At 36.5% G+C, this 12,982-nt stretch overlaps 1 protein-coding gene across 4 annotated transcripts in view; it reads right to left on the reverse strand.

Annotated features, from left to right (window-relative positions):
• The window catches only part of LOC119765492 (UNC93-like protein MFSD11), an 87,764-nt gene that overhangs the window by 45,979 nt on the left and 28,803 nt on the right, over positions 1-12,982 (reverse strand). For 3 of the 4 annotated variants that reach the window (XM_038249473.1, XM_038249471.1, XM_038249472.1), the window contains one exon: positions 2,931-3,208. The exons of the other annotated variant lie outside the window; for it this stretch is intronic. In XM_038249473.1, the coding sequence (XP_038105401.1) occupies positions 2,931-3,208 (278 nt within the window). The remainder of the gene's footprint in view (positions 1-2,930; positions 3,209-12,982) is intronic. 4 annotated transcript variants of the gene reach the window in all.

Genomic DNA, 12,982 nt, shown 5'->3' on the forward strand with positions numbered 1-12,982 from the left:
GTGTAAATACTTTTTTTACATACTGTACATAATTTAATCATTAATACTGAAATGATTTAAACATTGATTCTGGATCAGGCACACTATACTTGTTTTTAGTGATTAAGGTATCGTTTATGTTTATATAAATCAATCTTTATATAGAATTTATTAGCCTGAAAATATCATATTTTTTTAATTTTACATTCTGTAGCCCTTCAAATTTAAATATTATTGTAAACCAGCATAGAAATTAGAAATGTCAAAGAAATTAATTAAAAGCAATCAACATTAGAGTCTTGTTGAACGCCAAATGTACAGTAATCAGATTTTCATCAATTCAAATATTGGAATAAATTTATCTAAATTAAAAAATAGGGGTTTTGTGAAAGTTCTAATTGCTCACATTCATTTTTGATTGTTTTGACATATTAAATCCCTCTAAATTTATCTAAATCCCTTTAAAACTCATCCAACCATGAAAGTTACTTTTTTGTTGCCTGACAGGTACACTTTCAGGTATGTCCAAATTACCCCACAAGCCATGTCCAAATTACCCCCATAGCATATTCTATCATAAATTGCGATTTTTGATGATAAAAATGGATAAAATGCACAATTTTTATACGTACATATCTCAGGCATCGTCCAAGCATCCCCTTAAACACAAAAGGTCCACTTTTGCCATATAACTCCTGCAAAACCTTATTTCCTAACCTTCAAATATTAGAATTTAAGGCAGTGCCAACCGGCCTTAGGAAACTTTTACATATTATACCAAAACTACTTAACCTATTCCAACTTTTTGGTTTGTACATACTCCTAGGCCATTACTAGTACTAGCCTTATCACTTAAATTGCCGTTTTCACTTTATATCCGAAGAAAACATGATTTTTAAAGGGGTGTCCATTTTACCCCCACTGTCGATATTACCCCAAACTCCCTACTATCCAGTAAGATAAGGGCTCCTGGCCGGTACCTTGCTAACCTCGGGGATTGGAAGGTATGTTAGTAAACATCTATCTAGAATGCGCAGAGATCTCTACGTCACCTAGTGGTATAGATGTTTGTAGGGAGGTTTTGGACTCAATGTTAGTAAATTGAACGTTTGTTTTTTTTAACACCACCACCACCACCACCAAAACCATACCATCACCACAAAAAGCCATGCTAGATTTTAATACAAATACATTACAAAACGAACACAACAATAAAACCATCTTCCTGGCCCTGCTGCCCTCACGATACTGACGCGCAATAATATTAATTACCACAATGACCCCCACTGCATGCATGACTTGAACATGAACACGAACATAGCACAAAGAGAACACCACAAAAATCCACCTTCCCAACACCACTGCTTGCACGATACTGACGCGCAATAATATCAATTACCATAATGACCCCCCACTGCATGCATGACTCGAACATGAACACGAACATAGCACAAAGAGAACACCACAAAAATCCACAGGGTTTGTTCGTTTTTCCAAGCATTACAAGCAGTTGTTCGTATATGCTCATTAGAATTATTTAAAAAAATCTTCAGTTAATACAAATTTTGTTTTTTTACTCTAAATATCATCCAACTCAACAATCTCTATTTTTGAGGCTTTTCTTTTAGACATCGTTTGCACTTTTTGGATGTTTCGGAATCTGACATAAACTTCTAATAATCGTCAAAAGCAAAATATACCGCAATTTGTTGTAAGGAAGTTTGTTATATTTTCGGCAGATTAAAATATTTTGTATGGAATGAAAAATAGTCGTGATCATAGGGCTACGAAAAAAATTCAAATATTTTCTTTTTAAGCTTGTTTGATAGTATACAAAAGTGGAAAAAACAGTTCCCATAATCGATGAGTTGTCTAAATGTATTGTTCTTCCTGAAATCTATACTTGACTAAGTAAAAAAAAAGTCTTTTATTTTTTCTAGAATAGTTAAAATCCCAGTCTTGAGTTTGATATGGTACCATTTAAAAAAAACTAGAAATAAATTTAAATTACAATATCCCTATTTAAATATTTACTCAATAATAACAGATGACAATTCATGGAGGAACTAATTTATCGAAATTTGTATTCTCTCACACACGCTCTGATAATATGATATCTATTGTTAATCACATATTACATTTAATTTTATATCTCGAAATAAATATCGAAATATATCCTGAACATTATAATAAACATGCCAGGAACGCAGCGCAGCGGATAGCAAACGAAAACGACGACGACGACAAAAGTCCAAGCAGAGAAACAGCGCGCGCGCTTGTAGGTAAACAGGCAGGCAAGCAGGCAGGCGAGCAAGCTCGTGAGAGAGTTTGAACCTGAGAGAGAGCACGTGTGTGCTCGAATTGGAATTAAACATCGTTGTTAGGTAGCCCCTTACAGCTAGCCGCGCAAAAATGGTCAGTTTTGAGCGCTAATGACTTCGCGGGAAAAAATCATAAAAATATGGTGTCTCCGGGAAAGTTGTTCTAAATTTAATGAAGGTTCTACATTTGAGAAATAGTAAGAATCGGATAACTATGGCGCCTTACACAGGTAAAAAAGTAAAACAGTTGCTTTTCTCCATACATTTTGACGATTTTTCCCATACAAACTTTAAGCGATTGGAGGGAGGGGTTCCCGTTTTCAGAATGAGCTAAAATTTGGAATTTAGCCTAGTGATGGGTCAATCTTTGATTTCAGGGGGTAGCCCCAAAAAAGTCCGGATTTGGACCACCCTAATGTACATGGAAAAGAAAATCTGAATAAACATAAATTAAAAAGAGACAGTTTTGTTCTATTGAGATGGTCAAAACCACCCTAGATCTCCATACAAACTTCTATACATTGCTGTTCAATTTATCTGACAAGTTAAAAAAGGACCTAAAACTTCATGCTTTCACATGATTTTTTAAATGATTTATTTTGCACGAATCCATTGAACTATTTTACATACCTGTGTAGACGAAGGAAACGCTTAGAAGCAGCATTTTTTTGGTCATGAACAAGCGCATCGCTCCCACAAATGCTTGTTTCGGGCTTTGTTTAATCTCTGGAATTCCGTCTTCGTCGGCGCCCACATTAAAAGTAGAAGTATTTTTTAACGTCAGCAGGAACACAATACCAATCACAGCAACGCCACCCAGAATTGAGAAAATTAGCGTCCGTGTGCTTTCGTCGATGTGCGTTTTTCCTTGGAACAAAAAAAATACGAGTAGGTTTCCGCAGAACATGCTAAAAGTATGAATAATGATGAATACATTGTTGAAAATGTTGAGTGGGGCAGTTATTTGAAATAAATTGAAAAAAAAACAGTTACAAATGCTTATGGAAATTTAACAAAATTTTTGTTCGAATTATCCCACTTAATGAACGGTTATGCTAATAGCTGAGACTGGAATAACCAAGAAAATCTCAATATCACAATGCCGTCAGTTAGGACTAATCGGAACATCAGTCTGAACGTTCGAACGCAACAGCAGATTCTAGAGCATATAAAGGTTTAAAATTATAAATTTGTTGTACTGATTCTTATTTTAGTGTCTGATCTAGAACAGCCCGATATAAATCCATCTGAATTCGCCGAAGCTAAATGAAATCTAACTAGTCGAAAAATATGCTTCAGCGCTTGAAGTCATTAATTTGTTAAAAGTACCGTAAACCGGGGTGACATTGATAGGATTTCAATGTATTTTTTAAATATTTTTCAACTGGTAAGGTTTGTCTCAAGCTTATTATTTTTAAAACATGACTGGGGTAGGCAATACAAGGTCTTTGCATTATTTTGGAAACAAGTTTTGTCCAGGGTGACTTTAATCGTTATACATTTTCTTGTTAAAATCTGATTTAAAGCGTGCATATTAATTTTTTACGTCAAATGTACCATTACTAAGCTGCCCATGATTGCATGTATGCAAAAACAGCAAGCCGAGAAAAACACAAGGCCAGCACATAAGGCCGCGTGTTAAGTTTTCACAAAACATACTGGATTTTCTCCAGATGTCTAGAACAAAGTAGTGGGTATTTTTGTTTTTTTTTTTTAAAGCAGACGTTTTTGAACCAGACTCAAAGGTGATGAAAATGCAAATGGGACATTTATGCGAACAGGGGAAGTAAGGCTGCTGATACAGTTTTTAAGCTAAAATCAATATTATTATTTACCTTACATTTAGTATAAGCTTTTTGACAAAATACATATGAGTTTAAGATGAAATAGATAAAAAGATATAATTTTGCCTATTTTTTTTTAAAACAGGTTTTGTTTGGGACCATCCATAAACCACGTGGACACTTCACTTTAGGTGGGGGGTGGGGTATGGCAATTGTCCACGATCCATACAAAAAAATATTTTTGTATGGACAATTGTCCACGGGGTAACAGAATCCCAAAAAAGTGTCCACGTGTTTTATGGATGGACCCTTTCTAAAAATATTGATTTCTATTGTTTGGGAGCGCCCGTGGCTGACTGGTGTTCACTTTGTAAGCGAATGGTTCTGGGTTCGATTCCCATCTGCTCCCAACGAGAAAGTTAAGAACATAGAAATATGAAATGATGAATATGAACGAAAAATCAAAGTCGCTCGAGGTGGGGTTCGATCCCCGTCCTTCAGATTGGTAAGCAAAAATGCTAACCACTAGGCCATGACGACTTGGTGACCTTGGGCTGGAATTAGGAATATTGTTACAGAGAGCGAGTTGTGGCGCTATAACCACGGCAAATAGTGTCCAGGGCATTCGTGGAAATACAATGTCCCATCCTAGAGGGTCCCGGAGTACCAAACCTTCTTAGCATGGTGCTCCCAACGAATATAACCAAATCTCGGAGCATATGGTGGTGTGTCCCCACGTTTCTTCCTCCCATGTCGATTCAGAATTGTGTTGTTGTTCGAACACTCCGGGATCAAACTTCATTTGTCATCCGAGCATTCGTTGGTGAAGGTTGTCTGAATCAACATGACTCGTCGCGTCCCGGCGCAAAACGCCGGCAATATCGCCCTACCTGCGGCTCAAGCAGGCAAAAAAGTGGGAATTTCCAAAAGGAAGGTTGAGGCCTCAACTGATGGCCAAAAACCGGGGATTTCCAAAAGGAAGGTGCTTTTGGAAGTGACATCGAACAGCAAAAAGACGAAAAAGAGCGACGGTACTGTACCGATGGATGAGGAGGAGGAGAACTCTTCGTCGCACGAGGAGCAGCTATTGAAGAACAACAAGTTTGCTGGACTGCCTGACGAGGACCAGGTAGCGGAAGCAAAGGAGAATGAAGTGAAACAGCGAAAGGAGAAACTGCCTCCTTTTTATGTGAGGCAATCAGCAGCAACGATCGACTTTCGTGCGGGGCTGGTTGAACTCATCAAGTCTGGGAAAGTCCAAGGCAACATTCGTCTGTGTCAGGACGGATTTAAGGTGCTGGTGCAATCCAGGCAGCACTATCAACTGGTCAAGGATTACTTGACCGAAAACGAGGCGGAGTACTTTACCCATGATGTCGTCATGGATAAGCCGTACAAAATCGTCGTCAGAGGTCTGTACGACATGCCAGTGGAGGAATTAGCTGCCGAGCTAAAAGTTTTGAAACTGGATGTGTTGGCCGTGCACAAAATGAGCCGACGCAACAAAGACATCAAGTACCGTGACCAGCTCTACCTGCTGCATTTGGCTAAGGGATCGACGACGCTTCCTGAGCTGAAGGCAATTCGAGCGGTTTTCAACATTATCGTGTCGTGGGAGCGATACCGACCAGTGCATCGTGACGTCACACAATGCTTCAACTGCCTGGGCTTCGGGCACGGAGGTAAGAACTGCCACCTGAAGCGTCGTTGCGCCAAATGTGGTACCGATGCGCACATCACATCCCAGTGCATCCAAGATTCGCTGGTGAAGTGCCTCAACTGCAACGGTGAGCACTCGTCAACCGACCGAAAGTGCCCCAAGAGAGCTGAGTTCGTGAAAATTCGGCAGCAAGCATCGACGAAGAATCAGCCTCAGCGTCGTAGAACTCCTCCAGCCCTGGTGGAGCAAAATTTTCCACCTCTTCAACCGCGACGCCAGGTCCCGAACTTGGCACCGTTGCCGTTGGATCCCAGGAAGAGAGCTGAGATGAATCATCCACGGCCGGGTTCCAGCCAGGAGCCGAGACCGCCACCACCGGGCTTCAGCCAGGAGCCAAGACCAACCCAAGAACCAGCAGTTGAGGAAAATGGTAATGATCTTTACACCTCAACCGAACTCCTCAATATTTTCAAACAGATGTCCGCTGCACTGCGTGGATGCAAAACCAAGACCCAGCAGATTGAAGTGCTGACCTCGTTCGTCATCCAGTATGGATCGTAGGTCCCTCAAGCTGCTGAATTGGAACGCTTGCTCCATTAGGAGGAAGAACTTAGAGCTGGTGGATTTTCTTCGCGAGAAGGAGATCGACGTAGCTGCCATCACGGAAACTCATCTGAAGCCCGGTGAAAAAGTTTATCTGCAAAACTACAAGATCGCGACGCAGCTCGATAGGACCACCTCTGGAGGAGGAGGTGTGCTTGTCGCTGTTCATCGTGATCTCAAGCCACGCCGGCTGCCACACTTTAAGCTGGACATCATCGAGGCCGTTGGGGTGGAAATTCCCACTTCTGTTGGCCCAGTACTCTTCATTGCTGCATACTGCCCACGTCAGGTGAATTCCAGAGATGGTTCAGCAGCAAAACTGAAGAGCGATATCCAGAAGCTGACACGGCGGAGCGCAAAGTACATCATCGCTGGTGACCTCAACGCGAAGCATGAAGTTTGGGGCAACAGCAGGAGGAATCGGAACGGAGTGATTCTGCACAACGATCTGCAAAACGGATACTACAACGTTGTGAGTCCGGATCGTCCAACGAGGGTGGCTCGGTCTGGGAATCACTCAATCATCGACTTCTTCATTACCAATATGGCTGAGAACGTGGCTCATCCTGAGGTGTTTGAAGAGTTGAGTTCTGATCACTATCCGGTGGTTGTGGAGGTTGGAGCTTCCGTTACTCCGCAGCGGCAACCAACCCGGAAAGATTACCACAACGTTGACTGGCAGCAGTTTCAGCAAGTGGTAGACAGCAACATCGACTATGATCAACACCCGGAAACTTCTGCTGATATTGATCGTTCGCTGGAGGTGATCCAGCAGGCTATCAACCAAGCAGAGGCTGCCAACGTTCGGGAGGTTCCTGTTAATTTTAAGGTAACTGATATTGACGTAGATACTAAACACTTGATTAGACTTAGGAATGTTTATAGGAGACAATATCAACGGACTGGGGACTATGACAAAAGATTTCAGTGAACAATTTGAACAAAATCATACAAGACCGACTTGACAATATCAGAAATCAAGAATTTTCAAAACATGTAAGCCAGCTTGGGAATTATTCAAAACCATTTTGGAAACTTTCAAAAGTTCTTAAAAACAAACCAAAGCCTATTCCTCCTCTTATTGTTGAGGATTCTCCTTTGATTACATCCGAGGAAAAGGCAAATGCACTTGGGCTTCATTTTGTTAGTTCACATAATCTTGGCGCTTCCATGACCAGCCGTAAAGAAACATCAGTTGCCAATAGTATTTCAACAATCAATGACTCTACCTTTGAATTTCCTGCAGATTCCCATGTTTCTGGTGAGGAAGTCAAAGTTGCAGTTAAACAAATGAAAATATGAAAGCTCCAGGCTTTGATAACATTTTAATCTAGTGTTGAAAAAACAGAGTGATCAGTTCTTTCAACATCTAGCCAATATTTTCAATAAATGTTTGCAACTTGGTTACTTCCCCACCAATTGGAAACTGGGCAAAGTCATACCAATTTTGAAGCCTCAAAAGATCCAACATCGCCAACAAGTTATCGTCCCATTAGTCTTTTGAGTAGTCTGTCCAAACTCTTTGAGAAGGTCATCTATTCAAGGCTTTTGGATTTTACCAACGATAATAATATAATTTTGAACGAGCAGTTTGGCTTCCGAAAGGGACATAATACTGCTCATCAGCTTACGAGAGTAACTAAAATCATCAAGCAGAACAAGCTTGAGTCTAAATCAACTGCTATGGCTTTGTTGGATGTTGAGAAGGCTTTTGACAATGTTTGGCATGATGGTTTGATACATAAACTGTATTTATACGGTTTTCCAATGTATCTTATCAAAATTATCCAGCACTATCTTTCGGAGAGATCGTTCAAGGTTTTTCTGAATGGGATTGCTTCTGGATTATTCAACATTGATGCTGGGGTTCCCAAGGAAGTATTCTTGGCCCACTTCTGTACAATATTTTTACATCTGATTTGCCTACTCTTCCTGGTAATGGTGTGTTGTCACTTTTTGCTGATGACACTGCCGTTATTTATAAGGGTAAAATAACCAGATATTTAGTTGGCCGTCTTCAGAAGGGTCTTGACGTTCTTTCCGAATACTTTGGCGACTGGAAAATTCGCATAAATGCAGCCAAAACTCAAACCATCATTTTTCCACTTTCCAAATCGGCCCGATTTGTCCCAAAGGATGATGTTTTGATTAAAATGAATGATGTTTCGATACCCTGGTCAAAGGAAGTTGTCTATTTAGGTCTCATACTTGACTCGAAACTTTTGTTTCGGCAGCATGTAGATAAAATATTGAACAAGTGCAGCATTCTCATCAGGTGTTTGTATCCTTTAATTAACAGAAAATCAAAGCTATCTTTGAAAAATAAGTTAGCAGTTTACAAACAAATAATTTACCCCGTTATTGAGTATGCAGTACCTGTTTGGGAGTGTTGCGCTAGAACTCATAAATTGAAGCTCCAGCGTGTCCAAAACAAGGTACTCAAAATGGTTTTGAATGTTCCTGGCTGGACAAGATCAAGTGAGGTTCATGAATTAGCAGAAGTAAAAATGTTGGATCAGAAGATTCAAGAAAAATGTTTGAAATTCAGGGAAAAATGTGCTATATCTGAATACCCCTTGATTCAAGGATTGGTTTAGTTTATGGTAAGATTAAGTTAGTTTTAGGTTAGGTTATGTTTTCTTAATTTTTTTTTCTTCATTGTACCTAGTGTTACAAAAATGATAAATCATATACTTTTAAAGTTATGAATATGAACAGTGTTTAAATCACGAAAAGCAAACTAAAGCTGAAGAGCCACAGCTGACCACTTATTATGTAAACCAAATGTAATTATTATAAGAAAGATTCAATAAAGTATATTTAATTCAAAAAAAAAAAATTTCCGGGATCAAACTCAACCCACTTCAACGAATCATGTCTCTGCGATACGGCTTTACGCAGTAGGCCTGGCAGCTTTAACGTTTGAGATGTTTCAATGCATTCCAATGCAATGGCACCCTTCAGATGTTAATAAATCGTCGCCATCGTGCTAACTTGTCGTACGTGCATTTTGGGCCAAATTGAGTTAAGAACGCCATTTTGTGCAGCTCACAATGCCTCACCTTTTGACCTTCACAGATCCCCAAAATTCGATTTCAATCCTGAGATATTCAATGAAAACCAAAAAAGCTCCGAAAATTTTTGTCACTCTACATATAAAAGATGTTTCAATCCTGTCGTGCTATCTTGTCACTCCCTGCAAATTGATGTAAGTGCGACAAAGGGCAAAGGGATTTTAGGTCAGGATGCGTTTGACGCACGTACAAGTTAGACTTCCGTAAACATTTTTAATTATAACTCGGGACTTCAGCAACCAACTTCAACCAAACTTCGGGACAATGCACAGAATGGTCAGCCAAACAAAACGTGTTTGTTATTGTTTACATTGTGTGCTTTCGTTTTTGTATATTCAAGGTCAAACATTAAAACGCGTTTTTCTCGGAACGTCAAAATGGCGGGTGCGACATGATAGCACGACGACGTCGAAATGACAAGAAGAGTGCTAGGCGTCATCTACACAGAAAAAAATATGTATATTTACACAACATGTAATAACTGTTTCTTATGTATACTCACTCAATGTAATGTTTAAATATGATGTAAAAAGTTAAAAGTCATGGAAATTACTCCAATGTAAATCTAAATCCAGAGTTGTTACGGACGGCGCGGATCGCGCGGATGGCGCGGATCGCGCGGATGGCGCGGATCTGGAGCGGATTTGCTGGCTAATTTTGCTCAGGCGCGGATATCGCGCGGATGGCAATTTTGAAAATGTTTGTTTGTATTTTCTTAGTACGAAACGTCAAAAAATGAAGATAAAGATTATGTAGAATTTTTTTTATATGTTTCTTGTCATTTCTTAACATCTCCGGCTCTGAATATTTAATTTCTTTTGAGTTTTAAGTAATAATTTTTAACCTTATTTATTTTTAATTTTATACTGGATTTATTCAATTTTTAATTTTGTAAATCAAATATTACAAAATTTTCCCGAAGATATAGACATTAGAATGTGCAACAAAAACTATTATTGGGGCTTGTTCTGGTGGGCGCCAAATATGAGCTTGATTGGACGTAACAGAAGCTGGCCTCCACTTTCGAATTTTGGAATGGAATTTAGTCGGTAGAAATATTTGTTTTTTTTTCTAAATTTAAACATTCTTGGCGAAAATAAAAAGATCAGAACATTCCAAATCTAAAATTCTAAAATTCAAAAATTCAAAAATTCAAAAATTCTAAAATTTTAAAATTCTAAAATTCTAAAATTCTAAAATTCTAAAATTCTAAAATTCTAAAGTTCTAAAATTCTAAAATTCTAAAATTCTAAAATTCTAAAATTCTAAAATTCTAAAATTCTAAAATTCTAAAATTCTAAAATTCTAAAATTCTAAAATTCTAAAATTCTAAAATTTTAAAATTCTAAAATTCTAAAATTCTAAGATTCTAAGATTCTAAAATTCTAAAATTCTGAAATTCTAAAATTCTAAAATTCTAAAGTTCTAAAATTCTAAAATTCTGAAATTCTAAAATTCTAAAATTCTAAAATTCTAAAATTCTAAAATTCTAAAATTCTAAAATTCTAAAATTCTAAAATTCTAAAATTCTAAAATTCTAAAATTCTAAAATTCTAAAATTCTAAAATTCTAAAATTCTAAAATTCTAAAATTCTAAAATTCTAAAATTCTAAAATTCTAAAATTCTAAAATTCTAAAATTCTAAAATTCTAAAATTCTAAAATTCTAAAATTCTAAAATTCTAAAATTCTAAAATTCTAAAATTTAAAATTCTAAAATTCTAAAATTTTAAAATTCTAAAATTCTAAAATTCTAAAATTCTAAAATTCTAAAATTCTAAAATTCTAAAATTCTAAAATTCTAAAATTCTAAAATTCTAAAATTCTAAAATTCTAAAATTCTAAAATTCTAAAATTCTAAAATTCTAAAATTCTAAAATTCTAAAATTCTAAAATTCTAAAATTTAAAATTCTAAAATTCTAAAATTCTAAAATTCTAAAATTCTAAAATTCTAAAATTCTAAAATTCTAAAATTCTAAAATTCTAAAATTCTAAAATTCTAAAATTCTAAAATTCTAAAATTCTAAAATTCTAAAATTCTAAAATTCTAAAATTCTAAAATTCTAAAATTCTAAAATTCTAAAATTCTAAAATTCAGAAATTCAAAAATTCAAAAATTCAAAAGGTCAAAAATTCTAAAATTCAAAAATTCTTAAATTCTAAAATGTTTTTTTTTTATAATTCTTAGTTCTTAAATTCTTGAATTCCACAATTTTTGAAGTCCTATTTTATTTAGAGATTTTGAAATTATGAGCAGACATTATTTTAAATATCAGAAATTAAATTTCTTTTGGAGTGAAATTTTAGCGAGGATTTTGGATTACGAACTGTATAAAAATTCTTAGGTTTTGAATATTTAGACTTTCAAAATTTGAAATTTTATCATATCTGGAGTTTTTTGAAAGGTCCAATAAACCAAATTTTCAGTTTTTGCTTTTGGGTGTTTTTTATTACCCCTGACTCAAGGCGGTTTCAAAAACCCCCAAAAAACAAAAACTGGAAATTTGGTTTATTGGACCTTTTCAAAAAAACTCCAGATATTATAATTTTAGATTTTGATTTAATTTCTAGGTTATATTTTTGAAGTTAAATTTTTAGGTTTTTAAATATTGTATTTTCTATTTTGAAGATTTTTTTTCATGACCCTTGCCTTGACCGTCTCTTAAGGAATTTTTTTAAATGGATTTATTGCTTTCATTCTTTTGGAGCCGAGTTTTTTTTTTTATCAAATGCTTTCTGAATTAGTTTTTCTTCATTAAAAATAAAATTTCTTAAATGTTGCTCGCGATATTTTTTTTAAATGGCATGGATTTTGCGCGGTTTCGGGTTTAAGGTCGGCGCGGATTTGGCGCGGATTTTTTTTCGACTCTCCCGTAACAACCCTGTAAATCTAATGTAAATCATGAATCTAATGGAAACGTTGGGCATGGAAGCTCAAATCTGATGAATTTCTACACGTGTTCGGCTTCCTGTAAATTCATATTTAATGTAAATCATATATCACATGTATTTCTGCCAAACGTTGACTTCAAAATTACCCAAGCTAAAAAATAGTTATAGTTGGTTCTCTTTTTATCGATCTCATACTTCTCTGGTCTACTACCTGAGCCTCGACCTGAACAAGTTGATGCTTTTCCCGCTCGTTTATAAAATGCGAAGATGGCTCATTCGTCAGCGGGTAGCAGCAGTAACACCGAACATCCTACCCGTCGTCCGTTCGATTCCAGTCCAGCGTTATTCCACTTGGCCGTTGATGAGAAAGCGTCCCCTACCTGTGAAACAACTTTTTAAAACAGAATTTCCTTTTGTTGCCCGCTTCAATCATTTTAAAATAGAACATAGGCCACACCCTTTTCCTACTGCAATCCAAGTCGAGCTTCTCATTCTCATTGGCTAATCAGAATTAGTTGATTTGAACTAATGTAAATTCCAAAACTAATGTAATTTCCAAAACTAATGTAAATTTTCAAAAGTAATGAAAATTTCCAATGAATCTAATGTAAATTTCCAATGAACCTGATGTAAATATCCATCATTTATCATGATACCTTTTGGTACATG

Source organism: Culex quinquefasciatus, chromosome 1 (genome assembly GCF_015732765.1).
Source record: "Culex quinquefasciatus strain JHB chromosome 1, VPISU_Cqui_1.0_pri_paternal, whole genome shotgun sequence".
Classification (NCBI taxonomy): Eukaryota; Metazoa; Arthropoda; class Insecta; order Diptera; family Culicidae; genus Culex; species Culex quinquefasciatus.